General features: G+C 28.1%; 1 protein-coding gene across 11 annotated transcripts in view; it reads right to left on the minus strand.

Annotated features, from left to right (window-relative positions):
• LOC132924086 (voltage-dependent calcium channel type D subunit alpha-1) overlaps positions 1 to 12,810 on the minus strand; it is a 41,887-nt gene extending 29,077 nt beyond the window's left edge. For 2 of the 11 annotated variants that reach the window (XR_009661293.1, XM_060988180.1), the window contains exons 1-5: positions 12,108 to 12,809; positions 1,979 to 2,322; positions 1,268 to 1,373; positions 1,046 to 1,185; positions 894 to 982 (exon numbers count right to left, since the gene is read on the minus strand). Coding sequence is in view for 9 of the 11 variants with exons in the window: in XM_060988180.1 (XP_060844163.1) it covers positions 894 to 982; positions 1,046 to 1,185; positions 1,268 to 1,373; positions 1,979 to 2,250 (607 nt within the window). In the remaining 2 variants the exon portion in view is untranslated. Of the gene's footprint in view, positions 1 to 893; positions 983 to 1,045; positions 1,186 to 1,267; positions 1,374 to 1,978; positions 2,323 to 12,107 lie in introns of all 11 variants that reach the window. The other 9 variants (XR_009661292.1, XM_060988181.1, XM_060988183.1 and 6 more) reach the window with 6 other exon arrangements.
• Positions 12,811 to 15,105: the final 2,295 nt, after the last annotated feature.

Genomic DNA, 15,105 nt, shown 5'->3' on the forward strand with positions numbered 1-15,105 from the left:
CCGATTACAGGCAACAAATTACTGTATTTGTAATTATATTTTTTTATTCAGTAACCCTGTGTTTTGTCGATATTATTGATAAGTTATCATAACAGAAAGCGAGAAAATATTTGTGAAAACTTCATTAAAATTTTACTTAAAAATTTAGTTTTATAAAAATAGGTAGGTATTATTAAAATCAAAAATATACAATATTTAAAAACAAATAATTAATAAATTGATAATTTTTAGTTTGTTTAATTATAATATAAATATTACGTTATTAAGAGTAGGTGCTTAAAAATGTATAGTGTTCTTGTATATCAAATAATTGTGTTTAATCACTATAATTTTATTTAATAATTTAGAGGTACAGCATTTTAAATTGTACTGGGCCTATGAATTGGTAAATCTGGGCCTGAGTATGTATAATAAGTAGCGAGAGTTAAATATAATATTTCATACTACTATAAGTACTAGACTTTGAAAAAACCTATATTTTATATATCAATTTTATTCTCCGATGTCCGAATTATATTTGGTTAAAAACAGACAAAATTATAAAGTAGGTAATTATTCGACTATTTGAGTAAACATATTTACATTACTTATATGTTTTCCTTTTAGTATTACCTAATAAATTATAATATAAAACCAACAAATATTTTTATGTAAATTCAGGGACTAGAAACTCTATGGCTTTTTCAGTTTTAGTTATGGTGCGGTTCTGTCGATTAGAGTATCATTACTAATTATATAAGTGCACAGGAAATCCGAAAATTATAATTTGAATAAATCCATTATTAATATTTAAAATATAAAGGGAAGTTGAGTATGTTTGATGAATATACTAAATTATAGAATTAATTTGTTATATATTCGTACATAATGTTAAGTAAAATAAAATTGCTTACTTGGTACACCCGATACTAATCGCAGTGGTCTTAAGACTCGAAAGGCACGCAACGCCTTTACATCAAATCCGTTGATTATACTGATACCTCTGAAAAATAATAATGAAAAATTTATTTTAAATTGTAAAATATACTATTCATAGCCAAGTTACCCCATCAGAACAATTGTGAAATCCAAGAAATTCCAGCCATTTCTTAGATATGCGCCTGGGTGGGCAACAAACCCGTATGCTATAATCTTCATTATGCATTCAACAGTAAATATAACTAAAAACACTCGTTCAATTCTATCCTAAAAGTCATAATATTTATATTGAAACAAAATTGGTATTAACTGTATAAATCTTTATTTAATAAAAATTAGTTAAACTTACTAAATAACCATTCACTGTGTTTGAATCATTACATGGATATGGTGTATACACTGCGAGAGCAACGCAATTAGCAAATATAGTCATTAGAATTAAGTATTCAAATGGTCTAAATAAATTTGTTAAGAAAATATAGTTTATGAGTATAAATTATAATTATAAATTTAAGAAATCGTTTTTTTTTCAGACAATTTTAATTTTTAATCTACACTTAATAATATTGTATACATATTTCATATAATTGTAATTTTTAGGTACTATTATAGAGAATAGGCATAACTTGGTAAATTCATTTAATTTTTTATAAGTGTTCCGTGTAAAATATATACAATTTATAAAAATAGACTTGTACAAGTACATAGTGAATTGATAAATAAATTACTTTTCTAGTGGTCGTATTAAATATGTGTACACAATAATGTTTAACATAAACAACTTGTAATATTAAAATAGTCTATTACAAAAAATTACGTAACAAAAACTTTTTTCTATAAGAATATTTTTGTACAAGCTTTTTAACAGTTTTATAATTTAACTGCAATATTGTACCAAATTAATATTTAATTTACTCTAAACGAAAATTTCACGATACAATATATACGTATTTTAATATTTAAAAAAGATTTCTGAAATATCAGCAATTACCAATAATAATTATTGTTCTATAATTATTTTTTAAAAATATTTAGTAAACGTATTGAATAAAAAGGATACTTCCATTCGATTACACCAATACATAATTTACGAAGAGGATTTTTGAGAGATAGGCAGCATAATGCTCTTTGCGGTCTGTCGGGGAGCTGTTTTCCAGGTCTTCGAATAGGTCTTTTCGTTACCTGTTTGGTTTGATTATTGTTCGCCGGATTGTTATTATTGGTGTTATTGTTGGTAGTGTTATTATTATTGGTGTTTGTGGTAGCATTGTTGGTACTATTGTTATTTGACACCCCATTAGGATCGGCATTGTTGTCATTTACAACACTCATAGTTTTTTTTTCAAAATACACAGAAAGAAGTAATGAATATTACCCTACTAAAGTCATGTTCCACAATTTTACCTAAAAATATAAAATACAATTAGTTTTAAATCATATTTATTCAAGTATAATATACATAAATAATATATTACTATGTATAATTTTCCAAAAATTGTTTTCAAGGTATAACGGTAGGTAATATTTACTTATCAACTTAAAACATGGTCTACCCCAAAAATATCATAACCTAATCAGTTTGTTTATATGTTGATTATATATCATGATGTTTTGTATGTGCGCATTCAAAGAAAATACATTATTTAAATCTTGTGAATAATTAAAATAATTACTTTAGAGTTTATTGAAAAAATCTCCACTCGAGTAATCGCCTCTTTAAGAAAACAAAGATGCATCTGGGCCTGGCAATACTCTATTGATTCAACCATATATGATGATGTATAAAGAATAATTAGACAATTTATAATTTTTTTTAAGTTCTAGCACAGTTTATTTCGTCTTTGTATGATTACAATTTAATTATTATTCTACTTTAAGTATTTGCTCAAACGTTTATATTTTTGTGACGGAATATAAATTATATTTTATGTAATTTATAGTGGGTTAAAAATTCTGCCAGTTATCGATTTTAATTACAAATTATTAATTAATATCAACTGAAAGGTGGAGTACGATTGCGTAGGCTACTTATCAGCGGTATCTTTTTTGTAACACGATTCCGTGCGTTAAATTAATTTTATTTTTATGTGGCGTTGCCAAAGCCAAATTATACGAATTTTATAATGGAGCACAAATATATGACTAACAAAATAAAATAAATTTAAAGGGTACAGAAAACTCATAAAAAACGTACAACAGCCAATTTTATTGTGCTCACCCACCAATACATATGTAGGTAGTTATATAAATATTAGTGGAGAGTCAAGTTGAAACAAAAACAAAAACGTGTTAAATCTCAACACACAACCACAATGAAATAAATCTTTCAGATTTTTCATGTCAAATCTAATGAATCTAATGTAATGATTTAAACTTCAATTTACATATAATAATTATATAATATAATATTATAATAAATATAAAATTCACAAATTATTTTGATACATATTCATTTTTAATTGGCAATAAAAATTTCATGAAAACTGTTTTAAATTATTTATGATGAACTATATTATATAATATAGTAAGCATTTTCCGTATTTTAATTAAATTAAATTTATATAAAAATGATTTTAATGATGATATTTAATTATAGTTTAGTGTGAGACTGCAGATTATTGAGTGTAATTTATTAGTTTTTAACTTTTAAAAATAAAAAAAAAACAATTTAACATGATTTTGTGATTTTGAAAATTGTGTAACTATAAATTTGACAACGTTGAAGTTTATTTTAATCAAAATGTAATTAAGGTATTCCTTTATTATTAGGAAAATATATACACAATCATGTTCCCTAAAAGGTTTATCGTACGCAACTAAATTCACATCAATATTATGTTAATACATATTAACATAACATAATTAAATAAAAAAATGAAGTTTCTATATGCGATTATATATAATTTGAATTTTGAATTCGATTAATTTAAAATAAAAAAAATGTTAAACTATGCTCAACATGCGGTTTACAATTCTTACAATTAGAATCAAATGATAATAAACCTAATATTTAACATCACATTTGAAATACCAGTCACTGATAACTGATAACTGATCAAATACAATAAATGACAAAATTCTCAAATTTGAAGATTTTATAATATCGATACTCTTCGGAAAATATGATAAAAATATTTAATATACTAATAATTTTTAGACATTAAAAAAAAAAATATATATATATATAAATTTAAGTAACTTCATTAAAAAGATAATGATTAAAATAGGTACTAAAATATTTTGTCAATTGACCTAGATTCATACAATGTTATACAATTTATACAATTTAAACAATATAAGTGATAGCTTATAAATATATTATTATTGATTTTATAAAACTTTTGTGTTTGAGGGAGAGGGTATGAAATCTAGATAAAATAAAAGAAGTTAGTCAATGACGGTTTACAGATACTATCTATTTATGTAGGTACTTATGTATTGTTTAACAGAGTTTCACAAGTAAAATGTAATATGCGTATTAATATTTTAATAGTATGCTTACAAAGTTATAACTATATCAACGATTACTTTTTTATAGATAAAAATCATGGTTTTTATAAAATCAAAAAAATATTGTGTATAATAATGGATTAAAATTAATAGATAAGCAATAAACTGTCAACATATGTTTATAAAGATAATATTTCTAAATGATTAGATTACCATGCCTAATAAATTCATAAAAAATAAAAATAATATATATGACTGTGTATAACTGATTTAAAAATGCTAGTATCAAAATCATAATAAATAATACTTGTTAATAAAAATGAGGTCTGAAAAAAAGAATCGTATTTATAAATTAAAATATTTTTAAATCGATTAAAAAAAATGTTTGACATAAAAAAAACGATATAGAATAACTCATTAGCTTAATAGCTATAGTACACTAATATACAATGCATCTTAATGTAATTTAAATAGAAAAATGTCCATAAAAATAATATCGTGAATTAATATTTTATACCTGACTTGTATAAAATATAATCGTTGTTAAAACAACTAAATTAAAAAAAATAAATAAATTATAAAGTGTATCCAAAAAGACCAGAAAAATTGTCCAAAATTTTCAAAATAATAAATAAATCAAAATTTGAAGTATCTTTTATATGTTATTTTTGTTGTAAACAAAGTAATAATAATTGAATTTATCGCAAAATTTACTTATTATAAAACGAACATAGAAATTCTAAAATTATATTTTTAATCTATCGATATCATCTAATTATGTTAAATTACCAAAGCAGTATATTTGTTAAGTTATGAAAAAATAAAAAGTAAAATAAAAATAGATTACACATTGTTTGTATGCACGAGGAAAATAAAATAGTAAAAGATAAAACCCAATATATATTCACTCGCAGGCACATATCAAATATTTTCAAAATGTATTTGCTAAAAAACAAAAATCAGTTAAGTGAATTCTAACACAATACAATATCATATAGACCCGAATACGCAAAATACAGAACAATGTAATATATAAACCCATCACAGTACCACTGCAAATAATAAACAAACGAATACAAATACACAATAGATAGCAGACATTATTATAAAATCAATACATTCCACGCTCTGATCAGAATTTAAAATTGTTTTCATTATTAACATTGTACTGCGGTAGGTAACCTACCATGAGTATAATTATTCCAACATGAGGTTAATATTCTACCACATAATATTTTACTTGACTAATTCTTTAAGTAAGTACTTCTTGTTTTATAGTATTTCAGATTTTAAATTGACAAGGGCGTATTTGAGTGCTAACTTCTGGTGAAAAGGGAACCCCTCACCCAATAAAAAGTACGCACTTAAATAGAAAATAACTTTACTATAAATTTGATTTATATTCTTTATTTTATGCTTGAAAGTTTGTTAACAATATCAACAGATAAAGATACAAAATTTTAAATATTAAGTAATAAAAAATCCGTTAGGCGATATTGTACCATTTTTTTTTTAAACTCAGCGATGTAGGTAAGATAAGATTAATATCAAATATTAGTAATTGATACTATACACACATAATGCATAATGCATTAAATTTTAGAATAAGCGTGAAAAAGCTGTGTTTGGCAGGTGTAACAGTAATAGGCAAAGATGGGATTAATAATTTATAACACAATATTTGACTAATGATAAAATATTTTCTTAAAAAAAAAAACGAAATGTTAATTTACATAGAAAAATATTGGGGGAGGTTGCTCCTATCAACCCTTTAAATACACCATTGGAAATTATGTCTTTAATTTCGGGGCGTGCCTATTGAAGGATCTAAACGTTTCTAAAGCGATATCAAGAAGCATAATATTGAGGGCTATGCATATATTATTTTAGCCTTTAGGTAAGAAAAAAATCGATTCACCATAAATAAACTCGCATGGAGAAAAGTCCACAACACCGCACTACATACGCACAAGTTACGGTTTGTTCATCATAAATTCATAACGATATTTTTTTAAATGACTTTGGAGCTACATTAATCATTTAGAGATACTCAAAAGCAACACGACTTTATGTGAATGAAGGACATTTACTTACTACTATAGGTCCATAGAGAATATTAATATTCAACTCTGAAAATCATGTATAAATTAAATGGTGTGTAAATATCTACCATTTATCAAAACCCATACTTATGACGAAATAATATATAGATAATTTTTGTTAAAACAAAATATGGATTTGAATATTTGATACTATATTATAAACATTTTAATAATATATAGGTAATAGTACCTACTTATTAAATATGAATTTATACACTATTATTATTATTATTATTATTTGTGGCACCTTCAACTAGATTTTCAGCTCATATAAATTCCAGTTTTTAGATTTATGTTTGTGTTAATCTCTTTATAGTCGTAAAATTATAATGAGGAATATATAATAAATAAATAAGCTTAAAAAACAAAAAAAAGTGGACATGTAAGTACCGCTTTGTTGTCGAGTGGGTCACTGTAATGGATGTGTTAAATTTGTATAGGTACAATGATATATCACATGATACATCATTGTGTGCGAAAAACGATTTTGAGCGATGACGGTCTGTCAACCTATATCACTAAGTACACTTCACGATATGTTTTTTAATATAGCTATTAAATTCGTTTATTTTACTCTTAGTGTTGCGGAAATTTGATTCAATTTTTGTTGATAACATTGCATTTATTATATGTAATAGAAATATTTACTACAATAATATACATTTATATTATATTATATTATAACAATATAATAAACTTTAGAGTTAACCACGCTTTAAAGTTGGAATTTTTTTAATCGACTTTTATAGAAAAAAAATAATTGAAAGTCTATAAAAAATAGCTCAAAAAGAGTTATTTTTATGTATAATTATCTTGGTGAAACTTTCAAGTTTCTACGGTTATTCGTTTTTGTATTATAATAAGATAAAAAAATTAATTTTGTCAAAAACTGCTTTAGTGTAAATATAGTTTTTCTTGACGATTTTGAAAAGTATTGATTATTTTTTTATTTTTGACTATCCAATATATCCATTATATTGCTACCAAAAATTATCCTCAAAGTAGAAAATCAAAACATTTTTACTTTTTACTTTAAAATAGAAACATACATTGTTGTAAAACTAATATATATTCATCCTTTCACTCAGAATTTAATAAGCATATTATTAGTTTAAAATTGTTTAAAAGAATTTTGAATTTTCGTTAAAAATAAAATAATGTTTTAAGTAGTGTTTTATTTTAGGAGGACCTCGTATCCGTATGTGTTGACTGTCTTATTAATGCATAACATACCAAAATTTACGTTCAGCAGTTTCAATATTGTTTTATGAAAGTGAATTGAATTATTATAAAACTTAAAGGTAATAAACTAATAAAATTATTTTTATTTTCTTCGTAATTTTTTATGATATATTCATTTTTAAACAAGTTATGAATATGTAAATTATTAAAATTTAAAAACTCTCATAACTCGTTTAAAAATTAAAATATTGTAAAAAATTCCTAGATAACACAGATAATGTTTTTTCATTAAAAGACTGATAATAGATCAGTTCATTAATATAAATTATAAAAACCCAAAATTATAAATTTAGAATTCATATTCGTTGTCATCCATTTATAAGATGGAGACAACGCATTCGGCGCTGTGTCTGAAATCACAAAACGTTTTCAACAATAATAATACGATTATATTATTATAAATACAATTGTCATATTTTATGTATAAAACATTCATATTAATCAAATATATAGTAAATACTGAAAAACAATATTTTATGTAGAAAATATTTTTCAAAATTTTTCAACATGTATGAAGATTTAATATTTTCAATATTAAAGTTATCCACACCAAATTAATATTTCCTTAATTGTATTGAAAATCACTGTTAAAATATTTTTATTTTATTTATTGTTTTTTAAATGCAGTGTAATTTTTATCATCAGCTGATGATCTTCATATTAAATTGTATTCAGAATGTGATGATTCATCGCTTTCAGATTTAAAATGCCAATACTCTGTGCCAGCTGCCAAGTGGCAAGCCTATAGTAGTATAGTGAGTAGTGAGTCATGCGTTAAGTTCTTTTTTGAAATATATTCAATTTTATACTTATTTCTTGGAGTAATATTAATACTCCGATACAAATTAATGATTTAATGGTTTTATTATTTTAAATTAAATTAATTAATCTCTATATAGTTAAAGTTGTGTTATTCAACGATAGATAATAACTAGGTGAGAATAAATAAGTTATTATAAAATCTAAATTAATCGTAACAAATTTAAATTACTTTAAATATTTTTTTTTGTATACGTAAATCAGTCGTGAAAATATTTTGTTTTAATTCGAATTCAAAAATATCCTGATAAATTATTTATTATAATCACAATGTTTTTATATATTTATATTAATGAAATTGTATGACAATTTCAATTGATAATTATTTTTATTAAAATACATAAATCAATCGTTGATAATAATTCTGTACAAAATATTATGTCGATTCGATGATGCGGTACTTTTGTTTGTTATTACGCTTCCACTAAATTGGTTCAAAAGTATATTTTTGTATTTCTAATAGCTCAATGTATATTGAAATAAAATGTTTTTACCGAAATAAAATTAGAATCTGTACAAAAAGTTAGCGTGGGTTATTTTTAATATCGTAATTTGAATGTTTTATGATGCCTATCATAAGTATTAAGTCAAAACAAAATTTTAAAATATAATTATAAATATTTCAAATAATGTACACTGTACAGAAGGTAGTAACTTTTATATACTTCAAATTAACGATGTCTTAAAGTAATATAACGCAAGTACACATAATATGTAAACATTGTAAACAAACATTATTATTGGGAAACTGTATGTCTGTACATAGTTTATATAATATATGTTAAATATATGGAAATCGATTTTTCTTTTTACAGTAATGACAAAATGAAACAATTTTTAATTTTTATTAGATGATAATTTATATACCTTTTATTATACTGATAATCCAGTTTTAATGGAAATCAGTATAACATAATAAACTACGCCTGAAAAAAGTTTTAACAATATAAAAATATTACTTACCTACTTTTTCTTTTATTATAGTATAAAAACTCTTTATATACTCGTATTTACCATTTACCCGTATTTTCCAAACATAAAAATGTTTGTACCTATAATATTGTTGTATTTTTTTACTCAATAATCAATACTATTTGCTATATGTAGTAGTGTAGTACCTACAGTAAATTCTACAATATTACTTTAAATACATGCTTTTTATTTTTTTATATTAACTTGTATGAACTAAACTCGAAAATTGTTTTAATGAAGTCTTTTTACAATTGAAAATAAAAACATTATAGTTCCGTATATTTTTTTTTGCCCTATTATATTTTACAAATTAGTACCTGTTTACTTAATATTGTTTTTTTTCTGGATTTTTCACGTAATCCCAATTGTTTACTAATTTATAAACGAGCAAGACATAATAGATTAGCTTATCAAATTAATAATTTAAATAAATCAAATAATATTATAATTTATAAACATACCTACTTATACTTGCTCAAACTTTATGATTTATCAATATCTCAAGTGTCTTTAAGCTACTATTACTTTTAATTAGTAAACTATATTTGATGACTTATGATTCATAAATAAATAATTGTAAGTCATATTAGTTTTAATAAAAGAGTTTTTTTCGCTTATATCTAAAATAAAATCAAAAATATAAAGTTCATACAATTGCTACTTTTAGCTACTTATTATAAATATATTTATTATACATATATTATATATAGGCTAGGTTAGGTAAATGACGAATTTCAACTAGATACTAATTAATTGTGATAATATCTAATGAGCCAAACAATTGAATATTAATGCATTTATTTTAAACATGTATTATTGAAAAATATAATATTAGTTACAAGTTTGTTTAATCGGTAATAACGAATAAAACCACTTGTGCCATTTTTGTATTAAAAAATAAAATCATAATACGTAGCAGGTAATATTGTGTTAGATTTATAGTTAAGCAAGATGAATCAATTTCACATTTTCTATGTGGGGATTTTCTCAAATCGTACTCGAAACACTAAAAAAGCTTAAAAGTAGCATGCAGGAACCCAGAACGAAATCAAACCAGAATGTTACCTTAAGGCTTAATTAGAGGTATTTTTTTCGAACTCTGAATAAATTCTGAGAAAACAGCAAAAACACAATTGCAATAAATTGTCGTAAGCAAACTTAAGCACGTCTTAAACATTTGACTTAAACCTACACTAACGTAGCCTATAATATAAAATACGAGTATGTCACCCATCTTTACAATCTCAATTTTTTTTTATATATATAATGTGTACTATATTATTTATTTCATATCATGAATTTTTATGATTATAGTATAACTAAAAATCATGTTTAAGTGGATTTAATCCACCTCGTATCATAAAAATACCAATGGGTTATCAAGATGTTAAACGGGATGTAGTGGGGAAAAGGTAAACGATCGAAAGTTCGTGAGAATTACAAATATATACGATTCACTACAAAACATTACGAAATTGTGAGTAAACGAAATCTCTTCGGGATCATAACATAAGAAAAACGTGCCGCGCGTATGAAATGAGTGATCGATCGCGTTTCAGCATGGCAGCTTATGAGCTTAATATATATTATTATTTTTATTATTGTTGGTTCGGCGAAACGTCATAATTTGTATGTTTTGATATCAGTTCAATCGCGCGGTTAAGTCCAAAATTGTGGGTAGGTATATAAAACGATAATATTATTATTTATTACTATGCTTATCACACTCGAGCGGTTTTCGCGGTACCTACACAGTACACGACTATGCGATATCGAAACATCGTCTATAGGTACAATAATAGCGTACGCAAAAATAGTTATTTTTATTATTAGGTGCGTTAGACTGTGAAACCTCATTTAATGCCTTAAGACACCTCCGAATAGCGGATAAAATTTCGGTGACCAAAAGCGATCACTATTCGGAGGTTTCGCTGTATAACATTATTACATTAGATAACTAATTATTAGCGACTACGACTCGGTGCGTTCGCGCAAAAGGGACTCGCGGCCGACATGCGCACGCGGCGAACCTAACGCAAACTCGCGGCGTGTGCACAACACGCGAAAATCATCTAAACCCACCGCGGCAGGAAGACAGTGAATAATATGCAATTTTTTATCTCTCCGTCGTCCGACCTGTACTCGTCATACAATAATATCCAATAACGACCGTATCATTTTCATTATTTTCGTTGAGATAACGCAAAAAATGACATAATCCAAACGATCGTCAAAGTTAAATTTCTAACAATATTACACAATAATAAAATAATATCATTATGATAACGCCTGACATGGCTTGGCGTGCAGCCGTGTGTCTTACAATAATACCGTGTACGGGTTCCTTTTCGAGTACGATACACACACAGATAAAAAGGTACGATGTGTGATATAATAAATAATGCGATAGTGTAATATTTTATCAACACTAGTACACTACTGCAGTGTTCGGAAAACGCAACGAAAAGATTGGCCGTTGTCTTTTATTTTAATATATTATATATATATTGTACTACGGTAGTTGTAAAATAGATAAAAAAAAAAACAAAAACAGTAAGTGTTGTTTAAAAAAAATTTTAAAAAATTACACACGACTTGGCCTACCCTTCTTCGGAACGGCGAGTTGGCGGAGCAGCGGCTTGCAGCTACCGTCGTCGTCGTCGTCGTCTTCGTCGTCGTCGTCTAGCCAGCGGTCTTGCTACAGTGGCGTCAGCCGCGGGCGGTCGTACGGCGGCAAGTGCCCAATATAATCTCGCGGCGCGCGTGCGACGACGAAGTAGGTGGAGGGTGCACGACGACGACGGCCGTCGGTAGCGTTCCGCGGAGGAGTGACGTGCGCGCGCGCGCGATCGCGTCCCACGGGCGCTGACGGTGACAATATTATTATTATTATTATTATTATTATCGTACAGGAGAAGATCGCGTCCGCGCGTCACTGGCGAGTGAAATATATTATTTTAAATTCGCGGTGGCGGCGGGAAAAATTGAACGCGAGATCGGCCGGATCTCGTCGCCCCGCGAAAGAAAATCAAACGACCAGTGGTCGTGGGTCGTCGGAGCCCGGCAAAGTAGACGGCGGCGGTTTACATTAGTAAAAACCAAACCAAATAAAATCGCCGAATCACGATATATACGTATATTGGTATATTGTATAGTTTTATAACATCAATTTATTGTGATATCGTATCGGCGGCGGTAGCGGCGGCGGCGGCGACGACGACGACGACGAGGACGGCGGTGGACATATAGTGTATATACGTATTGCCTATTAATGTTGTAGAGACGAAAAAATAAACGGCAAAACGTTCGTCGGCGCAACAGTGCGCGGCGGCAAAGTTCTAAATAAAACTATCGGGTGGCCGTTAATCCGTCGGCGGGGGACGTGGGTGGTGGTGGCGGGGTGAACACACTCTCTGCGCGCGCGTTTCGGCCCCGTTACGGCGGCTGTGTTGCTGCTGCTCCGGACCGCTCGGCCGCCGGGCGGGTGGACGCCGGTGGCCACCGCCGGCGCCGCCGCCGCCACCGCTAACGTTTCGCGTGTGTGCGGTGCGCATGCGTCGCCGTAACGTTTTGACGAATTCTTTTCGGATTTCCGTCGCCTCGCGCGGCACTTCGCGTCCCTTCGCGCCTCCACCGCCGCCGCCGCCGCCTCCACCACCACGTACACCTCCACAGCCGACGACGCAAACGCTGAGCATCGCCGCCGATCTGGAGACGGACGTCTGGAACGGACCGAACGACGTTCGCGCGGGCTCCCTCCAACTGCCCCGACGTATTGGGAATTAAACGGCTATGTATTAATAAACTCCTACCGGACGGTTTATAAATACCGCACGCCGCCGCCGGGTCCGTCGACTCGAGTGCCCAGCGGTATACGCACTACATTTTATTATTATTTATTTATATTATTAGGCGTGTGTGTGTGTGTGGTGCGTTTTATCAACGATCGAAATCCATCACACACGACGACGGTCGTGCGCGAACGTGTCCTCCCCGTGATCTTCCGAGGAGGTCGATCGTCTATAAACCTTCGTCTATTTTTTTTTTGTTTTTTTCTATCGTGTAGCCGTTGTTTTTCCAAAATGTTCATGTCGTATAGATCGTCTAACGAATCGGTACAGACTAACGTTATCGCAGTCATATATTATATTGCTGTCTTTCTAGTCATATATCTCCCGTCGGCCGTCACCTGTCGGTATAACACCACCGGTTAGGGTCACACCGTTTGGTACAACACGCAATACGACATATTATAATATAGTTTTAAGCGGAGCACGGATGTAGTAAAAATTATGAAAATATAATAAAATTAAAAAATACGAATAATAATAATATTAAAAAAATACTAATCTTAATGCATACGTATGTGATATATACCGACGTACTACTTATACGCAATAAATAAGAACATTTAAACATTTTTTTTTTTTTTTTGTAATTGAAGGAATTACAAATTAAAGTTTGATTGTATACCTATTTAATAGGTAAATGCACTTTCATTAGCTATTAATAAAATTAATTATTTAGTAGTATTTAATATTTACAATAATGTATATATATATTTTATGCGATATGTCTGCTGCAGCCTGCAGGTAACACTTGGGAATTGAAAATGATCTTCAACGTTAACTGAATTTATTGGATCATATATTATGGCCTTATATAACTATATATTATACTGAGTCTTGATAAATTTAAATTCAAACTTACTACGTTATTAAGTTTGCGTAATACTTTTAGTCGTGTGTTTTTAGAGAAAATAGTAATTGATTTTGTTTTTAATGTTACCTCTTGGACTCAGGAATGTCGTTAATTCTTTCTTCTAGTTCATTAATTAAAGTAAAACTCTCATAAGACACACTCTACAAAGTTTCATGATGTGAACAAATGTTATCTCATTTATAATTGATTCGTGTTTAATTATATTAAGAACTTTTTGAACACATTCTAGGTCATATTCTGCGAGCTTTTAAATATTACCTTTTGATATTTCATAAAGCCCTCCGTGTGATATAAAGTGGCGACTTGCCATGTCCTTCATCTTGTAATTATTACTAGAGTGGCAGGTAAAAGTACATTTTCTATTTTGTTTTAATTTTTTTTACTATTATATAATTGATTAAATTTTTAATATTTGGAAATAATTCTAAAATTTTGTCTACAATACGATTGAAAACGTGGGCCGTACAACTATATTACAAGTTACGTGTAACGCGTATTACGTTAGAATAAAATAATGTTAAACACTTAAAAATGTCCATGATTTCAACGTATTGTAAGGTAAAAGTCTTTGTCAACAGGAACGAATAGCAATACACGTCGTTCGTATGGAAAACATGCAACATTGCCAAGATTATATGTCTATAATAATATTTATAAAAGAGTTAATTTATGAATTGACTAATCGCGGTTATTATTTATTTTTTAATCAATCGCTTAGATGCCAAAAGATAAAATTTTATCCAATGAAATCTTTATGTATAGAGCATCTACAAGCAAATAATAAGCATATGTATCAATCCCGTGCATTTGTAGTCGCATCTACCACAACGTAAATACAAGTTGTTCTTTCGTGTTCTTTATTGATTTTGAAAAAAAAAAT

Source organism: Rhopalosiphum padi, chromosome 3, assembly GCF_020882245.1.
Source record: "Rhopalosiphum padi isolate XX-2018 chromosome 3, ASM2088224v1, whole genome shotgun sequence".
NCBI lineage: Eukaryota > Metazoa > Arthropoda > Insecta > Hemiptera > Aphididae > Rhopalosiphum > Rhopalosiphum padi.